Genomic DNA, 19,795 nt, shown 5'->3' with positions numbered 1-19,795 from the left:
CCCTCTCTCTCTCTCTCCTCCCCCCTTCCTCCCCCTCCGCTCCGTTCGGGTTCTCGTCTTATGTTGGTGGTTTTTAAAAATCGTCCTTCTGTTTTGAGACTGCTGAAAAGTTGTGCACACTAGTATTTTATTTTGTTCATGTTCTTTTCGGGGACCATTTTTGAATCTTTTTTTTTTTTTTCACTATTTATGGAAAGTTCTGAAGATTTTGAAACTGTCTAAATGGAATACCCTATATACATAAACTATATAAATTATCTGTGTATAGTTAGATTATTTGCACTGTGGGTTATTGTTCAAGTGCTCCGATTCCTCTGGATACAGTGAATATTATTGGAGGGTGTTCACGCAGTGTGTGGGTGTGTGTGTAAGATATTGGAGTGCAGTATGTGTGTAAGTGGATTTATGTTTGATATGACATTCTCAGACACTAGTATTGTTTACCTGTAGTGCTGCTGTCTTTATTTTTGTTTCTTTTTGGTTGTTTTATTTTTTGTTGTTGTTGTTTAAAGTGAAATCTCACTGTTCAGCCATGCCTGTCAGATTTCCAAATAAAACTCAACCTCCAAAACGGCATCGTCCCGCCTGTTTTTATTCAAGATCCGGGCGCAAACGCCAAGCGTTTGGGCTTTTATTGATCACCTGGTTGACGTCGTTCTGCACCGCAGCGGTTCGAGAGCATCTGCAGAATTTAAATGTTCTTAATCACACTAAATATGGAAATATACGGGAAAATGTTAAGGTAGAAAAGATAAGGTATGAAGCTTAAAAAAGCGACACCAGACAATTTAGTGGCTTTGATTTTTTTTCCATTTGAGGAGATTTTTAGCTGAGATTTAACATCCTGAACTAAATTAGAACCACATAATTCAAACTAAGAGCTCTTATAGTTAGTTTAGGTGCATGCTCCATTTAAAATCACCTTCGGCTCAAACATAAAAATGGAAAGAAAATCATTATTTCCGTGGTAACTCCTGAGAACTGGATGTCCTTTACGATGAAGCGTCTCGTCGATCATATTAGGAAAAAAGCAGCCCGTCCAACCTGGAGGAGCTGGAGCCGTTAGGTCGTGAAGAACAAACAAGAACTTCTAATTAGATGGACCAAGATCACTTTTAGTGCTACTAAAAGTACTGACTTTAAGGGTGGGGGTTGAATACATATATACACTTTTAAGTTTTATATTTTAGAACAATTTAAAACACGTCAGTCATTATAATCATATTGAAAATTCAACCAGATTATATGGCAACAAAGTAAAAGCTGTCACCCAAAACTGCTTTTTTTAAGAGTTATCACCAAAGAAATGTACATTTCCTCCCAGTATGTGTAATTTTACAGAAAAACAGCCAAAAAAGTTACCGGTTTAGTCAGTTTTATGTAGGAGTTCCTTCCCCACGGCGTATCAGTGACGACTCATTTTACCGTCAGGTGTTAAAGTCTTGTTTTGGATCTAAAATAAGTAAGAATCTGCCTCCAGCTGACCGCTACGTGTTGGAAGAACAGAAGACGACCCAGAAATTTTATGTCCTCTTTAAGCTTCATACGGCACTCGCTCAGGTCCAGAACAACTGACACCATTAGGTTCTTATTAGACCCGATAAGAGCCTTATCAGAAAGAATAAAAGCAGGAGTACAGAGATTACTGTTTATTAACGGGAATATTGGAGAAAAAAAAGTGACTGAAGAGGACAAGACGCTAAGAGTTAATTTACAAGTCCTGAAAATTATAGTTTTCGTTCTTTGTTTTGCAACTGTACAGCTATAGTTTGTAAAAAGAAGCAAAAACAATTAAATTAAAATACAAAGAACCAGACTGCATGAGGAGCAGATCAGACCACAGGAAGCTTTAAATGTTCCCACCAACATTAGACGACTGATTTTCTGTTCGTAGCCTGTAAAAATAAGATTCAGAGTTACAAAACAAACAAAAAAAGATGTAACAAAGATTTGACAGAACACCTTTGCATAAACAGAAGTACAAAAAAGAGGATCAGCATTAAACCTCTTGGCATAGAAAATCACTTTAAAAGAAAAAAGCTTTAAAATAACGTCAGAGCCGTGAAAAGTTGCCTCGGAGTGAAACGCTTCTGCCTAAATCAAAACGCAGGAAGTCCGCCACACGAACGGGGTTCTCAGGAAACAAACGTCTGATAACTGAAGCGACCAGGAGTTTTTAAATACAGGATATTTTTGCGCAGTGACAGACAATAAGAAACATTTTTGTCAGCAGAAGACGAAACGATACAGAGTGCTTTCCAATTATTATTATTTTTACTCGCTTGTAACATTTAGGTGACGATTTGTAAGGTTTTTGTTTGTCCTGCAACATTTACAACAAAGCAGAAACTGAATCTCACTGATAACAAAAGCCAGATAAACATGTAACAGACCGCTTTGGTAACGCTTTGATACCATTTATGTTTAAAACACCACAGATTAGTTGCATACAGGACACAGAAGATGTTGTTTTGTTTTTTTTCAAATAAACCATCATGACCACCGAAATTTGGCCTTACTTGACGCCAGTGTTACACTGTACATTAACGCTCCTGCAGCTCACAGCTTCCCACACGTCATCGGCGACGATTTACTAGTTTTTAAAATAATTCACTTGTGACGGGAAAAAAGGTTGGGATGCTGACATGTGATAAATATAAAGATGTGTGAGAAAAGGTCACAGCGAAGATGTGGCGGCAGGAATACACTTTCTTTTCCAGTGATGTGCTGCTCCCTCGACCCAATCAGCCCCCGGAGTTTGTTTTGTCACCGGCGAGTGTTCAAACGGACGCCAGGATCCGGGCCGAGCGGTCACGTCCAGCGGCACCTTTTCCTCTGGCAGGCTTCGGGGTCGGACGTGCACCCCTCCGAGTCGCTCTCGGAGTACGACGGGCCGGCCGAGGGGGCACCAATGGGCGGGCGGCGGGGCCGCTCGCGCCTGTCGGGGCTCTCGTCGGCGTTGCCTCCGTTCAGACTCAGCACCCAGCCCAGCTTGTTGTGGAGCAACTGGCGCAGGCCGGGCGGCAGGGGCAGCACGTCCAGCGTGTCTATGCAGTCCGGCACCAGGCGGCGAAGGCGAGCGCAGCACAGGTACAGCAGCGAGGTGGGGGCGGAGCACGAGCGGATGACCTTCATGCTGCTCTTGGCCGCCGTGGAGCACGCCATGGGATAAAACCTCTTATTGTGTAGCTCTGTGCTCGCGACACCTGGATGGAGGAGGATAAACATGCTCAGTTTGATCCGTTAGGACAAGTTTTTTTGACGGTGGGGTCAGAAAAATTAGACACATGGTTGTAATTTTAGAGTAAATAAAACCTAAAGAGGAGAAAATCTTTAGGAGTTACTACTTTGCATGTATAATCCTCTCTTTTTAAAAGTTTAAATGCAATCTGACAAATGAATTAATTATATTTCTGTAATTCAGTTCAAAATTTCCACTTCAAAAATAAACAAAAACTCAATTATGCATGCTGTACAGATACTGCATCATCAACTACACAGATATTCACAAATACACAGTCAGTGATTCTAACAACCTACTTCTGCTTTCATAACTGAGAACATTAATTCAGATCTGATTATTTTCACAATCTGTGGGTTTGAGCACAGAGTTGATTTAAGTCGTAATGAGTTAACCTGAGCCAACCAGGTGTTGACCAGATGTGATGAATTCCTGTTGAATTCAGTTTCATGGTGACTGACGTAAGTTTAAATAAAAACAAATGAATTGGTTTTTGAATTAGCATGAAGCATAAGGCTGAATTAGACCGATCCATGGCTTCCACAGCTTTGGTATTGATCATTTGACTAATAAAGCCATCAGTCATTGGACATAATCAGTTTATTAATTCATAAGTTAAGCATCTGCAGTAACTGCCTATGAGATATTATGTTTAATGTGACAAGTGGGAGCACATCAAAAATGCTGGTGGATTATTTCATGACCCTGACTCGACTGAAACACCCTCTCTGTGAGGGTGCGCCAGGTTTCTGAGCAGCCCAGACCCGTGTGAACCCGCGGACTGTGCTGAGCGGGAGCTTTAAACATGGCGCCACTCACATAGCGGACACAGAAGGCCACGAGCAGAAGAAAGACAAACGGCAGTGAGGACACAAATCCCTGGTAAGAACCCTCTTTTCCTTCCTTTGGTCTTTATCATCACGTAGCGGCCTTCGGTGAAAACTGCAAAGCCCCGAGCCGAACGCAGCGGTGCAGCTGAGCCAAAGATAGCACGAATACGAGCACGTCCCCATCAGGAAGGTCAGGACAGCTTGCACATGTGGATGCAACGAAGCACGTCGGACTCTTAATGCTACACTTTTACCAATCGGGTTAATTAAATGTTTAATTCATCGAGTGCAGACTTTCTCCATGCTATCCCTCACTTACTGTTACTTTGATTTTGTCCAGTTTGAGCTTTATAATGTGCTTCTTCTGTTTATTTTTCACCCCTCGCTCCCATCCGCTCTCGCGTATCACAGTTCTAATCAGTTTTTATTAGAAATTACACAACGCAAGAAATGAAAGCAGCCATGAAGTCCACGAGCCACTTGAACCACACTCCGACTTCAATCAGCGGCAGCTTCCGTACTAACCTATACACTTGCGATTCTTGAAGAACGTCAGAGTGCCGTGCCACAAGTCCAGATGAACTCCGATGATGGACCCTTGTCCGAATCGAGAAGAGAAGTTCATCTTCTTCCCTTTATGATGCAACAGGCCTACAAATGAAACAGTATTGTTTTTAAACCCCAGCCGTATCAAGCAGCTGCTGCTGAGTCACATTAGTGTTGATCTCACCTGTGTAAGAAAGACCCCAGCTGTCGGCGTCTTTCCCCAACAAGCTGCAGAACGTGTGCCTGTATTTGTCTAGGTTTACGTCAGACGTTCCGACTCCAACCATCTATTCAGAAATAAACGTTCAGGCACAGTGTCTCGGATCGCGCCAGGCGGCGGTAAGAAAGCTGGAAGTGTGGGGTTACCATGTCTGTGCCGTACACCGGAGACGTCATCTTGATTTCCCAGAAGTGCTGCCCGTCGGCCAGCTCCTTGGAGCCGCGGACCGCTGCTGTGCCGCAGCTGTAGTCGGAGTGGAAACTCACTTTGCGGTTGTCGCAGCTCAGCAAGGTTGCTGTTGATCGGCTGCTTGTGTCCCAAACCCAGTCAAAATCTGAAACACCGGGGGATTGTACATTTTAAGGCAAGTTGAATGTAGAAATCAAATACTGACAACTTTTATTTAACTGAACTCCAGCTAATATTGTTTCTGTGATATCAGACAGCAGAGCAGGAAAACAGAAATGTGAATTCGGACACAGTTGCTTCCTGTTTTACCTTGGTCATCCTCCCCACAGTGGCAGTCTTTTATTTGGTGAAACCCTCGGAGACGAGGGTTGTAACTGGTCTCTGCCTGCGAATCACAGCTGCAGTACGACTCCCCGGTAACGGGTATGGCACTGGGGACCTTAGGAATCATCACCGCCGAAAAGTCTGCTTCTGAATCCGAATCACTGTACTGTGGGAGTCAGGATTCAGGAAGACAAAACAAAGTTAGGCGTTAGCGGCATTACTATCGTACCTACACGGCACATCTTGAGTTTCAAACACAAGAAAAAAAACTTGTTATCATATCTCTTCGCAAGTTGTTTTCACACCTCCAGTCGGTCATAGGTCCAGTCTTCGGCTTCAGAGGCCAACACCAGGGCCCGGGCGTCGGCGTCCCGTCGGATCCCACCCCACACGTATCGCCACGCGCGGCTGTTCCTGCTTCGCCTCGACATGTCCGCAACGGAGCCTCGCGAGTAGAAGAGCTCGACGCCCAGTCGAGGTTTAGTCCAGACGCCTGAAGCCAAGCATCAGTCCAGCTGCTGAAAGCAAACAGAGCAACATGACTTTAAATCTGCAAACTCACATCACTGCTGCTTGGTTTTGCTGCTTACTCTAATCTAATGTACGCGCCTAAATGAACTTTCAACTTTATAATCTTGTTTACGTCTGAGAAACTTTGATTGATGTTATTTTTTCCCATCAGTAATATTTGCAGAAGCCCTGAAACATAACAGAGAGAAAAACTGTCAATTTTACAAAAAGACCATCACAAAACACATTGCAACAAATAATATATATATATATTAAATCATAATAAAGATCACAAAACGGATTTTTTTAAAGCTTCAGTATTTCAGAAGATGTTTTATAATGACTTGAAATCTATTGGAGCTAAATTTATTTACTGAAATGTATTTATTTATGCTGGCACTGTGTCCCCAGGGCAGGACACCACACTGTAAAGATTTTGATATTTTTTATGCTGCAACATTAAATCTTTAATGTTTATCTGTTAATTGATTTTTTTTCTTCACATATGTTTAAACCAGCGAAAACCGCAACGCCTCGATAAAACAACAAGACTGCATATTTCTAACAAAAATACATACCCAAGCTGCACAATATAAAGATAGAATTTTAGTTGTAATTTAACAAAATGATTAGCATCGACGGTAAATAAATATTTGATGCGCGGTGTTGTTTCCACGTTAGCTTAATTAGCCACTTAGGCTAACGCTAACAGCTAACTGCGCCACTTTAGCTTGTAGATTATCACGTAAAATGTCAAAATAAAGTCACAACACGGCAGCTGACAGTTTAATGTTTTATTGAAGCGACCACAAGAGTAGATTTGGCAATTTTTTGTACAAGTATAGTAGCAGGACGTACCTGGAGCTGCACAAACAGGAGCTAGCGTCGGAGGCTACTTGCTGCTAGCCGCTAGCAATCTGGAGCAGATTCACGTTTCCGGGGATTTATTAGCGACACGTAAAGCTAATAAAACAGAAAGAAATGTAGTTTGTTGACCCCCTCTCGGAGTTAGATAGTTAGAAGGCGGCTTGTGGACGGGTGCCTTCGTTTTTTCATGACCTACTTTCAGTGAGTGTGACCCCGTCGTAAACAAAAACACGTCGGGCTCCTTCACAGGAAGTTAGAGTCGCATCAAGTCTCCCTTTATTAAAGCCAAGTTCAGGCTTTAAAATAACCTTTTTACTATTTCCACTGGAGGAGAAAACCTCACAGCCTTCAGAATAAAAGGTGTCTGCAAGACACAGCATGAAATACACTAATCTCACTCTTGTTGACATTAATTAGGGTTAAAAATATGTCAAATGACAAAAGTGGTTATGGTTTGTCATTATTTCTACTGTGAGACAGTTCTAATGTGTTTTAGATTTTTCCTCTCTTATGATTGTTAATTACGTTTGTATTATGCTTTAATTGTTGTTGTCTTACAGGAATACAAAATAATTTTAGCAAAAATATCTGACTGAAGGTAAAGATTAAATCACATTTCTCGAGGATAAATGTTTTTTTTTAGTGTGTGTGCTTAAATAATGTATGCTATAACTAAAGTAGGTCAGCTAAATATATATTTATATAAAGTTCAGTAAAACCATACGGGTTGATTATACAGCAGGTTAGTGTTTTTATACATAAATAAATTACAGGTTTTGTACAAACTCTTCAAAGTTGTAGGGAAAAATTATTATTATTTTTATTTAGCTGAATCCAACTTCTCTTCTGATATTTTATTTTAAACATAATGGTCAAAGTTGTTCCATTAATTTAGCCCCTCTACAAAATCTTGTCCTTGCACATTAAATTCTATAAAAGTGAAATAATACCAACCAAAACAGCATCAAAGGCAACTATTTTTTCCTTTGCAGGAATACAGACTTCCTAACTCTGACACTTATGTTTACTTTATTGACCTAAATGGCTGAACAACGAAAAGAAGGATTTGTTTGGTTTTTTAAAAAAATATAACTTCAGCTACATTTTCAACCTGCAGAACAAAAAGTACACACAGATGTTTCGTACGGAACTATTTTTGGTCGGACCAGCTAAGCGGAAGTTGTGTGCCTTGCTTGCGGAGGTCGACTGCAAAACCGTATTTCTCCAGGCACGTTTAGGTATTTTAACTGATATATTTATTATTATAAACATTTTCTCACTAAGCAGTTTTTGTCTAGTGATTGTTTTGAATAATTTGAAGTAGTTTTTTTTTTAGCATTGAGTGTTTATTTTTGCTGTTGTTGTACTTAAGTTCAGTTGTAACATTGATTTTCGTTCTCAGGTTAAACGCGGTCCAGTGCGCTTCGGTGAACGGGTATTTGCGGCACTTTTCACCGTCATGGCGAAGAAGAAGAGGCTGCGTCTCATAGCTGAAATGGCTCGGAAGATCCGGGCGTACCGAGAGCTGAAGTCGCAGCCGCCGGACTCCCAGAAGTACGCCCTGGACTACGAGACGATGAGGCGGCCTCTCACCGGGAAGATGCTGCCCGTCATGGCCTGGCAGGATGTCCGCAGGGAGAGCCGCCTCTTCTCTCTGCTGGCAGGTTTGAGACTGTTCGGAATTGGCCGGATGTTCACCCGAAAGTCCTGGCTGGAGGACCACACCGAGCCCAGCTACTGGCAGATCACAAAGGTCAAGGTGGACTACACAGCTGAGGTGAGAGATGCTCCAGGTCACTGTGCTGCACTTAGCAGTTTGGAGCTCATCCTAAAACTAAACCCGTGCTCAGATGCAAGCTTATTTCTTTTTTCCCCCTTCATCTGAGCCATTGCAATACAATTTCATTCTAATGTGCACTGTGGTGTATGAAACGAATGACAAAAGTATCTATTTATTTAAAACTGTGTTTGTGCAAGTGCATACACTTTATTTTTGTTATATTTAAAAATATTTGAAGTTGTGTGTACATATTGTTCTCTTTTTTTTCTACCTATCATTCTGGAAAATTAAACATAAACGTTTTTTGTATTTCTTTTTTTTTTAACCAGCAATTCATGTTTATTGAGCCATCCCCAGCACAGCTGAATATATATCAATGCTTTATCCAAACTGACCTGGTTCAGAAGGTTCACTGAGAGCATTTAGCAAACTTTCTTATCCTGATCCAACATTTATCCCCTCTTTATAATGCACATTCTTAACGCACCGTTCTACATGTGTCCTAACAAACCACCTCCGTTTCTTTGTGTAGAACATGGATCATGGCAAAGCCTGGGGTATCCTCACATATAAAGGTAAGATCAGACCCTCTTAAACTGAGCTGAAACCAGATCGCAATGATGTGGTGAGATATTATTACTGGTTGTCATGCAGTATTACAACATAACATAACCTGTTATAATCTGCATAACCTGTTGTTTTGTTTGACAGGAAAACCTGAGAGTGAAGTGAAGGAGGTAGATAAAGTGATGTACCACGACTGGCGCCTGATTCCCAAACACATGGAGCAGCAGTTTAAAGACTTCCAGCCACTCCCGGAGCCTCCGGTGCGCTACGTCCCCTACCCTCCGCTGCTGCGTGCCATGATGCTGGCGGAGCGTCACAAAGCAGGAGGAGCCACGGAGGTAGAGGAGCCAGCCCTGCCTTTAAAGAGGGACGTAGTGCTCAACAAAGACTATTTCTTTAGACAGGCACAAGAGAGACAGAGGAAAGAGGGCACAGCCGTATGAAGCCACCTTATGACTCACACATCTTTGGACTCTCATGCGTCTCAACATCTTGTTTTCTCCTGGACTCAGATGAGTTTTCTGTTCATCAGATACAGGCCCGTGTATGTTTGAGTGATATGCTGAATAATAAACTTGAGATCAAACATGGTCTTTTAAAATATTTTTATGCATTAATACATTTATCAAAGCTGTATGAGAATGTGCTCCACCTGTTTATGCAAAGGAAAATAAAATGTTTGTTATTAATAGGTTATAAACCCATTACATTTACATTTTATTAACTTATCCTAGGTTGACATTATATTGTGTATTGTTTAAGAGGGAACCAAAACTGTGTTATTTGCTAAATTAAATTGTTATTTTTTTAAATACAAAAATGGTTTTGACAAAAAAGTCATATAATAGAGTGCATTAGTTGGTAACGTCTAGATTAGAACTTTATAACACAAATAAAGTCAATTACAGCATGTTGCGTTAGGAGACACAGTTTAGGCTTAAAAAGAAATTTTATTTCTACGTTGTTCCCAAATGTTAGATGTGGACCAAAATGAAGTTTTATCTGGATGCAGATCTTTGACTTTTAAGCAGAACAGCTTCTTTTAGACATTGTAGTAATTTCAGAATGAAATTGCAAATCTTAGTAATATAAAATACAGTTTTATATTATATTTGGCTATTCCTGTCCTCTGGGAGCCATCAAGAGGTGCTGCAGCACCCCTACCCCCATCATGCTTGTCTAATAATAAGTTAATGATGTTGAGATTGTTTTTAACATGGAAAAAACAACTGCAGTTTCTAACTATATGTAAAATTCTGGGTTTTATAATAACAAAATTTACGTGTTATATAAAACATGTGGTCAAGTTGTGATTGATTTCCTTAAACAACATCCTCACGAGCGCAGCAAACTCACTGAGGTTTTTCGAACCGTCTTTAATACGAAATTAAAGCTCGGTTTCCGTGAGAAAATCTGGAGTCAGTTTTTTTCCCTGCCGTAACGTAAATCCTCCTGGGCTCCCGTAGCTGCTGCACCACGTGGTCTCGCCTACGAAGCGTTTCTTAGCAACGCGAATCCGCGCGAGCCGATCCTCTCCGTTGCCCACAGAGAGATCTCAGTGCTCCGTCCTCCACCGGCCATGATTTTCCTGTTTATGTCTGTTTTCGCTCATTTCTTCCAGTCAGGTTGGTGACATATTTGTGTCTGTAGACCGTCCCGGTTAGGGTTACGGGGCCTCGGCGTGAGTCTTACCGGCTGATATTCTCGGTTTTCTGGAGATGCCGATGCTGACGCCGCCGCCTCGGTTAGCATCAGAGAGGAGAGCTGAAACACACAAACCTGCTAACTTTACCAGAAGCGCCGGGAATTTGGCTTCCAGTTTGATTAATAAAACAACGAAACTTTACGCTTTTTAACCCCGTTCCTCTGTTGCTTTAACGCACGACTTTGTACCTAAAGTGCTTGGGGTTAGCTTGCTAACTAATTCCAGGTTTGCACTCCTCTGAAGAAAAGTTGAATCAGCGGCTTATTATTAGTTAATGTGCGCATGCGCAAAAAAAGGTCACAGAGATTTGCATGAGCTGGAAGATTTGGTGCAGAAACACACCCTGATTGATGAACCTGGAGAGGCAAACTAAACTAGATTCAGGCAGCGTGTGTGTTGAGGTTTGTTGCTCCACTTCTGAAGCTTTTTAAGCATTTGTTAGAAGTCTACAACGCAAGACAAGCAAAGATGTTGGCTTTTATAGCAAAAAACCTTATTAAGGTGCATGTTTTAGTTTAGATAAGTTTGGAAAAATCATTGGTGTTTCCAGACTTTACTCCCAGTTCTATTTTCTAAAAGATTAAATTCAAAATTTTTGAAAATTGATCAGACAAATGAGATAATTTTTCACATATTTTGTGTATAAAAGTCATCCTGATGCTCACTGTTGGTTCATTTACCTCACCAAGCCTCGAGTTTAAAGGTTTTATCCATCAGTATCTTTGGTTTTGAGTTTCTGATTAAAAACATTTTGGACCAGACAGACAACATCCAGCTCATGGGCCAGGAGTGGCGTCTGGATGATCTCCAACCGGCCCCCTGATGTCTTTAAATTAAAAAAAATAAAATAAGTGATAAAAACCGGCTTTTTATTGTTGAGACTATTAAACGGACAACAAAGTCTAAATTAAACATCTTGGTACACATCTAAACCCTGAAATATGCTAAAACATTTTCTTTGTCTGGTGTTTTGTGGCTCCAAAAAGGTAAAATATACCCAAATTTAGCTGCTTTTTATTTTTAAATTTAAGCTAAAAATATTTTACTACAAGCCTGATATTCCAACAGGGAGATATTTGGTATTCACAAGAAATTTCCAGATGTTTTAATGTTAGAAAAGGGGTCAAAAGTCGACAGATCTTTTCAGATTTGAGTCTTTTTTTGTTATTATAAATCTACCAAATCTTCTCTGAAGTTTGGTGTGAAATGACAAGCAAAGCGTTTTGATTCTGTGGAAACTTTGCACCGATGTTCCAGGCTGGACGGGGGCGAACGAGCGCACCTTCGTCGCCGTGAAACCGGACGGCGTGCAGTGGAGACTGGTGGGAGAAATTGTGCGTCGCTTTGAGAGAAAGGGGTTCAAACTCGTGGGCCTCAAGCTCGTGCAGGTACGTGCTGCGAACCCGTGGCTCCAGCGCACGGTGGGGATTGGCGCAGTGAACGCTGGACACTAGTAAACAAGTTTGTGTTTGTCATGTTTTTCTTGTGTAAACCAGGCGTCTGAGGACCTGCTCCGGGAGCACTACTGGGACCTGAGGAACCGGCCGTTCTTCAGCTCGCTGATAAGATACATGAGCTCTGGACCCGTCGTTGCAATGGTGAGGCACACACACTTTTCATTGTTTTCTTTTCATTTCAAACTCCTACTATCTAATGGCGTGTCTGTTCAGGTGTGGCAGGGTTTGGACGTGGTCAAAACGGCTCGCAAGATGTTAGGAGAGACGGATCCTTCGGACTCGCTGCCTGGAACCGTCTGGGGAGATTTTTGCTTAGAAGTGGGCAAGTAAGAGCTGACAAATTCAAACACATCAGGAGAAATGAGACGTGAGTTTATTAAAACCTGCAGCTTAAAGAGCAGAAAAAAACATTCTGCTGGAAGAAAATATTAAAGTTTAGGTGAAGCGAAGTCTTTAAAGGCTGAAGACGTTCTGGAAAAAAAAGTCGTCAACAAAACAGCCGGTTTTGTCATAATTGCAGTTAAATATATTAGTTTTACTCTGTATTTAATGTAATGTTTACATTTTAATTTCAAGTGAAGCACTTTTATAAAATGCTGGACTGTTTATTTTCTCTCCTAAAAAAACTGCAAAGATTTTGTTTATAAATAAATTACAAGTAGATGCCAAAATGATTCTCAGAAATCAGGGTAGCCGATATGCAACACCAGTTTTTACAATATTTGGCCAATATATAGTTTTCATTTAACTAAACATCCCAATAATTGCTTAAATTAAATAAAGTTAACCCTTAGACAAAATAATTTATATTAGAGCAGATTAATCAGTGTGAATTTACCTACAAGGCACCTTTCATAAAGCGTTAAATGTTCTGTTGATTTAAACACTTTTTGATGGATTTTTATTCAAAATTGTCAAAATAAATGAAATCTATGATATTTATATATTGACATTGTATTCATCCATCACACAATAAAACACTTTTTAGGTGGAAAAATGTCACTTTATAAAACGTGGAATAAAGAAAAAAGTAAAAACAAACAAAAAGTAAATAAAATGCTTTTTAAGGCCCTTTAGTATCTAATCCTCTTCATACGCTGGTTTTCTTTGTTGTAAAATGTTGAGGATGTTTGACTGTTTTGATGTTTCTGTGAATAGTTTGTCTGTTTTGGTTTTGGGGTAAACAAACATAAAAATAAACCGACCGGCGTTCTGCTCTGCGTTCAGGAACGTGATCCACGGCAGCGACTCGGTGGAGAGCGCCCAGAAGGAGATCAGTCTGTGGTTCGGTCAGAAGGAGCTCCAGAGCTGGGAGAGCAGCAGCAGGAGGTGGGTCTACTGACGGCCCGCGCCGGTCCAGACGGAAACCAGCGGGCTTTAAGCTGATAGAAGAAAAAAGACCTCATCTTGCCTCAGACGAATGTCTCCTTTCAGCTGTTTGCTCCACGGAGGAAGATCCGCTCTACCTTCACTGCATTTCTCTGTTTACATTTTCCCCTGACGCAGGGGGACGGCTTTAACAAAAAACACTAAATGAGCAACATGTTGATAAAATACCCTGCTTCCTGTGGCCAGCGTGGTTTTGTTGAGCAGTTTCATGTTGATTTGGAGCAATAAAACTGTGGATTTATGACACTTCAGGTAAAATGGCTGCAAATAAAAGCTGATTCAGATGAATTCATTAAGCTGTGCAATCAGCTGGTGTTATGCCTCTTTAAAGCTTCAGAATAACACATAACTCTTAGTAAATACACTACCTGTCCCTTTTTTTGGCACTTAGTAACAAAAGCTTGTTGTAGGTTTTAGTTTTTTAGAGGAAAATCAACCAGTGGTTATTAGTTAATGATCATGTGGAAGTACTTGAATGTAAAGTTTCAAGCTTTAGATTAACATATAGCTCTTATGTTTTTTTTATATTTTCTTAAAAGGCTTAGCTTCAACCTTTAAAATGAAACGGCAGTGGACATAATTTGCTCATATTTTGTCTTTGACTAAAGGAAAACCATCCCCAGCGTCTGTAAGGTCCTACGATGTTTTCAAATGGTTCAAAAACAAATAATAAATCCAAGCTTTTTAAAATACGGTCCTCTGTTGTAACTTCTTGTGACGTTGAACAAAGTGCCACACATTAAATTGCTTTCAGCACACAAATATGTTTAATATTTAATCCACAGATAGAGATCAATGCACAGATTTCCATACTGAACCGAGAGGATTTACAGCAACCCCTGTACATAAAGTAAAAACATGCTGCCGGGCACCGAACCGTCTGAACAGCTACTCTGGGAGGGGATTATTTCAGAAATGGAAGTTTGGAGACGTTGAACTCGGCCCCTTTAGGTGGATGTGGACGTGGTCTGACCTTTGAACCGCTGCGGATGGAAATACAGACACTAGAAAACAACGAAGAGATGGTTTGTGGGGTCGTGAGGCTAACCTTCACGCCGCCGCTGTTCTTTTTAGGCCTAAATTTGACGGGATAAACCTCTGGAAAAGATGGCGTGTGCTTACAGGGCGAGTATAAGATCGACGCAGACGAGGGAGGTAGTTATGAGGCCGGGTTACAAGGCTTATGATGATGGTTACAACGTCCTGCGTGGGGCGGCCGTAGGACGGCAGGCAGATAAATAGATCAGAGGAGGTCATTTACAGGCGGTAAAAGGTGACGGGACCGGGGGGGGGGGTATAATAGTTACAAGGAACGATGCAAGGCTCGGAGGGTTTCACAGCCAGGGGGGAACTTTTACATGACCCGGGATTGTTACAATAATCAAGATACTGATTATTATTCAGAGAGATGTTCGGATGTGACGGTCAGCCAGTTTCGGGCGTCATTCGGGCACGTAGGACACCTGCCAGACGATGATGTGGCTTCGCTCGGCTTTGCTCAGAGCGGGTTTCATCTGCGAAGCTTCACCGCTGCTTTCTCCTTCCTCTGTCTCATCATCCTCTCCATCGCCTTTAAAAATAAAAAAAAAAACAATTGTAACAGAGCTCAAAAGCTGTATTTCCACAATGTGAGCTGATATTTTTAAAAGACAAGACTATATTAATACTGATTAGTAACATTATCTTTTTTTCCTCTGGGTCGCTGCATTACGGAGCTATTTTTATCAATAATTGACCCCAGTTTTCTGAAATGTGAGTTGTGGAGGTGCAGTTCCTGTCTGTGACCACTAGGTGTAGCTAATCGCTCTTTATTTTAAATTCGCTCAGGTTTTCAACAATAAAACCTCTTTATTTGTATATTTCTTTCCATTATTGTGAGAACAAGCAGACACGTGAGCGTCATGTATGATTTAACCTCTAAATGTCTACTTTTAAGATAACTTAGTTGCACTTTGTGATCCTTTTAAATAGTTTTAAACTGCTTCGTCAGCGAATACAGGACGAGTGCGTCTCACTTCAGGATATAATTTACTCGTTTTCCCAGCCAACATTAGGCGAAGCATCCAAACATTTGGACATTAGAGGAGCTAACGGCTAGTCTGACCAAAGTGGCAACTTAAAACAAATCAAATCCCCAAAATTCACAGCAGTTTTTATAAAAACACTATTTTATAAACCAGTTTCACATCACACGGTTACTACGGCAGAAATATGATACTCTGCGCTGGAAGTGCTACAGCTAGCTGCTGCAGCTGCTGTTTATGCTCACAAATAACCACAGAATTGTTCGTTAATAAGCGTGCGGCGAGGAGTTGGCGGCAGCGTAAAGATTTTTAAAGCACCGCTCACTTGTACCGCTACAACGATTAAAGTTGCTTTAAGACGGCAGCACTCTGCTTTGTTCACCACCGCTGTTGTTGAAGTCGAGTTATCTACAACAGGTAAGATATTACTTGTTCATGACCGTTCCATAGAACCCCACTTCAGGAGATCTGAACTATCCCTTTAAGGCTACAGCTTCAGTAGATATGAACCTGCAGCTCTTTACTGTCGGTGTATCTGTGTCATCTGGTCATTCTTTACTCTGTCCACCAAATCAAATTAAAGATAAATGACGTCAGAAAACAAATGTAAATGTTACATTTTTTTTAAATCGAACCTTCAGTGCTCTTAATTTGACAACTTTAAATTTCTCTTTGCCATCTGGGCTGATTGGGACCTGATGTGAATCAAGGAGTGCTGCTCAAAATGTGACGTCTACATACACCAGGTCCTACGAGGTGAAGGTTGTATTTGTCGCTCTGAAGGCGTGGGCTTTACCGATACGGAAGTCGATGTATCCCTCTCCTCCGCTCAACACCAACACGTTGTGGACGCTCTGCGCCTCCGTCTCTGTCGGCGCGGCGGAGCTCTGTCCTTCTGACGGGCTGTCCAGAACGCTGCCGTTCAGGGTAGCCAGAACATTGCCTGTCACAGAGAAGAAAGCGGTAAGGATGTGCACGGCTACATGAGGACGGGCGAACACGGCCTGGCGCTCAGGCTCGTCACTAACCCGGCACAGAGACGAAGAACTTGACGGCGTCGCGGTGGCCGTGGAAACACAGCTGGGCTTGTGCCATGGAGCAGTACGGGATGAAGCTGCCGCTGCTCTTCTCCGAGCCGTCGTCGCCATACACGTGGATCACGCCGCCGGAGGACGTAGGCGACACCTTATTGGCTGGTCAGAGCAACGGCGGCGAGAAATCAAACGGTAAAGTTTACGGTAAAGCGAACCACATCATGTTTAGAGCTTTAAGGTTTTTCTTTTTGCCCAAATTAAAGTAAAACTAACTTCTTCCATGCAGTGGATTTGTTGCACATAACGAATCACAATAAAACTGGCATGCAGAGCATCTGACAGGAAAAACGCCTCCTCTGACCAAACTATAAACACCTGAATCACACGGATCCTTTTGCAAATAATCACAGACAGAAGCGAGAACACGAAAAGCAAACAGAGACACGCAGACTCGGGACTCGTGAAGGTCTGACCGGGTGAGAACAACAACAGGAGGACGGGAGCGCTCCCACTTACCCCTCAAACCCAGGAGCTGTCCCCGGTGAAGGACCACCGCTTTGGGAGGAGGAGGAGGAGGAGAAGGAGGAAGAGCAGGAGAAAGAGGACAGCAACAGTGATAATTATGACCGAGGCGTGACAGCGTACGAGTACTGAGGGAGGGAGGAAAAAAGGAAGGCGGGAAGTCGCAGGGAGAGGAGAGGGTTAGCTGAAAGGAGTCTAGGTAAATATCGGCTTGTACGGAATAACCACATAAAAACAAAAAAAAAACCATTAGTTTTGCCTTTTGACTGAAACCTGAAACAATGACACTTATTGTTCAGAGATTTTTTAAGATCTGAGTACCAGATAATTTGTAAAAAAAAAACCCAAAAAACCCAGTAAAAATAACTTTATTATCTGACTGGGCTTACTTTAATCCTTTTTAACTGTTTCTGTGTTTCTTTACGTTTGTACTGTCAGGATGTGCTCAGTAGCAGATTTCTGACCTCTTTGGAGGGCTTCAGAACCAGTCTTTTGTCGGAGTGGAGCATTTTTCTTTAAAACTTGTAAAAACAATCCTACGTTGTACCAAAAGCCACTTCCCTGGTCAGAGTAATTATGTGGAAACCTCTGATTGGTTTGTTTGTTTTTTTTCTATTATTTTTACCATTAAATGTTTTATGATCATCTTGACAAAAGCCACAATCTGAAACGAGTTAATAAACTTGTTTTCTTGACAGTTAGGATCTTTTAAAGTGTGACTCTGTGGAAAGATTATAGACAATTAACATCTTACCTGTTGTAGATAACTCTTTGAACGACATCGGTTTGGAGAAATGGGGTTTAATTGTGACGGATCGATGAGCTAATGACTAGTCGGAGAAGAACCGAGACCAAAGTGGCCGTTTGCGCTTGCAAATAATGACCAAAATTAAGTTCAAACAAAACTGACGGCAAACAAATGAAGAGTTGTTTTAAGACGAGAGCAACCCACCTCATTCTCGGCCGCGCTCGGACTAGCCATTAGCTCATCAGTCTGTCAGGAATAAACTCAATTTCTCCAATCTGAGGTCACTGAAAGAGTTATCTACAACAGGTAAGATATTAATTTTTCATAACCTTTCCACAGAACCCCACTTTAAAGAAGTTAAACTGCTTTAACCTGCTTAGATTTATTTTCCTCTCCATTTACTTTAAAAGCAGGTGAAGTTGTGCCTCAAAACTCCTAAACTACTTATTTAATCATATTGTATTTTTTGTTTAAAATCAAATACAGCTTTAAAAACTGCTGGATGATTTTCTTCCACACAAAAAAAACCAAACAAATTATCTTCTTTGCTGTCTCCAACAGTTTGTTAACGTCTGACCCCTTTCGTTGTCGGTCTCCTGCTGTATAAACACTCACTTTCTGTCAGAGGGATGGAGATGATCACACCGTTCCCGGTTCCCACCCAGAGACGATTTCCACCAATAAGGAGGGCCGTGATCCGAACGAAAGAGAAGCCCAGCTTGCCCGTTCCTGTGAGAGACAGAAGGGCATGTCGAGGCTCAGCAGGAATTAAAATATCTACTGTGTTACGATGGATAAATCGCTGAGAATGTATTAAAAAAATAAAACCCCGATCAACAGACAAAAACTCACCCAACATTTTGCTGACGTACGGCTCGATGTCGACATCCTGGAGGTGCTGGTGCGTGTGCGCGTGGTACAGGCGCAGAGTTGAGTCCAGTCGGATGGACACCCACACGCCGTCACCGATCCACGCCAGCTGCCGCACCTGACTCTCCCTGCGCGGGTGGGCGTCGAAGGACTTCTGTGGAATCAGACCGAGGGAATCAGTGCGTGCCGCTGCAAAACACGGTAACGTTTGATGCAATATTTAAAAATCAGACAAAAGCAGGTTAGCGACTTGCCTCAATCTGCATGCTTTTGGGCTGAATGACGTGGATCTTGTTCTTGTAGCCGCACCACACCTTGTCGTGGACGACGGCCATGCAGCGGATGGAGTGATGAGGCCGACCCAGGTCCATGAGGTGGTAGTTGGACAGATCCCACTGACCGTCTGTGGACAAAAACAACCTTGATGCAAAACCAGACCTCCATGCAGCAGAAATACACATCTTCATGAAACAAAAAGAAAACAAAAACAAAAACATGGAGTCTGCTTTGATCGGACAGATGATCAGGACGCGTCCGTACCTTCCGACCTATGAAATATGGCGAGCGTCCCGTCAGCGAGCGCGACCAGAACCCGACCTTTCACGTGCCTGCAGTTCGACAGGAGACAGAAACTTGCTGCAGGGATTCAAAGAGACCCGCACAGACCCTGACACCCACCACTGTTATCAACGACTACATGATCTGAAAAGCGGGTGTGTTTGTCTTACACCAGACTGAGCACCGAGTCTTTGAGTTTGATGGAGTGGAGATACTTCTTCCAGTTCCCAACAGCTGAGTGGACATAAAGCCTTGAAGGAAAAGAAAAGAAAGTTAAGTCTGAGAAGCTTATGGTCAGGTTTGACTTTTGTTTTTATAGACAAGCTGAATTTCTTCAAACATGATGTGTGTTTAGGAAGTCCCAAACTTATTTATGGCTTAAAATCTCCTGTTATTACTTACCTTTTTATTTGT

The 19,795-nt window shown here is 41.8% G+C and overlaps 4 protein-coding genes across 10 annotated transcripts in view; 2 read left to right on the top strand and 2 right to left on the bottom strand.

Annotated features, from left to right (window-relative positions):
- Positions 1–1,634: 1,634 nt before the first annotated feature.
- Positions 1,635–6,988, bottom strand: spsb3a (splA/ryanodine receptor domain and SOCS box containing 3a). Of its 6 annotated transcripts, none has more exons than XM_037978766.1 (8): positions 6,719–6,988; positions 5,960–6,049; positions 5,656–5,868; positions 5,336–5,516; positions 4,984–5,171; positions 4,802–4,904; positions 4,597–4,722; positions 1,635–3,206 (listed from the first exon to the last, which is right to left on the bottom strand). In XM_037978766.1, the coding sequence occupies exons 3-8, from the start codon at positions 5,779–5,781 to the stop codon at positions 2,812–2,814; spliced, it is 1,119 nt and encodes a 372-aa protein (XP_037834694.1). In that variant the 5' UTR covers positions 5,782–5,868; positions 5,960–6,049; positions 6,719–6,988; the 3' UTR covers positions 1,635–2,811. The 6 variants fall into 6 exon arrangements, with proteins under 6 accessions (XP_037834694.1, XP_024864350.1, XP_017283570.1 ...); XM_025008582.2 differs by having other exon boundaries at positions 5,656–5,865; XM_017428081.3 differs by having other exon boundaries at positions 5,994–6,049.
- An 859-nt stretch (positions 6,989–7,847) lies between these two features.
- On the top strand, positions 7,848–9,778 carry mrps34 (mitochondrial ribosomal protein S34). 2 transcript variants are annotated; one of them, XM_017428132.3, is made up of 4 exons: positions 7,848–7,965; positions 8,130–8,504; positions 9,040–9,082; positions 9,219–9,778. In XM_017428132.3, exons 2-4 carry the CDS (start codon positions 8,187–8,189, stop codon positions 9,515–9,517), a joined length of 660 nt encoding a protein of 219 aa, XP_017283621.1. In that variant the 5' UTR covers positions 7,848–7,965; positions 8,130–8,186; the 3' UTR covers positions 9,518–9,778. The 2 variants fall into 2 exon arrangements, with proteins under 2 accessions (XP_017283621.1, XP_024864311.1); XM_025008543.2 differs by having other exon boundaries at positions 7,896–7,955.
- A 775-nt stretch (positions 9,779–10,553) lies between these two features.
- On the top strand, positions 10,554–14,315 carry nme3 (NME/NM23 nucleoside diphosphate kinase 3). The gene is made up of 5 exons (XM_017428130.3): positions 10,554–10,699; positions 12,037–12,167; positions 12,276–12,377; positions 12,450–12,562; positions 13,464–14,315. The coding sequence occupies exons 1-5, from the start codon at positions 10,654–10,656 to the stop codon at positions 13,576–13,578; spliced, it is 507 nt and encodes a 168-aa protein (XP_017283619.1). The 5' UTR covers positions 10,554–10,653; the 3' UTR covers positions 13,579–14,315.
- A 54-nt stretch (positions 14,316–14,369) lies between these two features.
- The window catches only part of mapk8ip3 (mitogen-activated protein kinase 8 interacting protein 3), a gene marked incomplete in the record, with an annotated part of 1,049,817 nt that continues 1,044,391 nt past the window's right edge, over positions 14,370–19,795 (bottom strand). Inside the window, 9 exon segments of the mRNA XM_037978658.1 lie at positions 14,370–15,195; positions 16,446–16,592; positions 16,678–16,842; positions 17,200–17,238; positions 18,569–18,682; positions 18,806–18,977; positions 19,078–19,226; positions 19,364–19,431; positions 19,552–19,632. Of these exon segments, the coding sequence (XP_037834586.1) occupies positions 15,068–15,195; positions 16,446–16,592; positions 16,678–16,842; positions 17,200–17,238; positions 18,569–18,682; positions 18,806–18,977; positions 19,078–19,226; positions 19,364–19,431; positions 19,552–19,632 (1,063 nt within the window).

Source organism: Kryptolebias marmoratus, linkage group LG12 (genome assembly GCF_001649575.2).
Source record: "Kryptolebias marmoratus isolate JLee-2015 linkage group LG12, ASM164957v2, whole genome shotgun sequence".
Classification (NCBI taxonomy): Eukaryota; Metazoa; Chordata; class Actinopteri; order Cyprinodontiformes; family Rivulidae; genus Kryptolebias; species Kryptolebias marmoratus.
The sequence above is the reverse complement of the archived record's forward strand: the minus strand, read 5'-3'. Positions and strand labels throughout refer to the sequence as shown.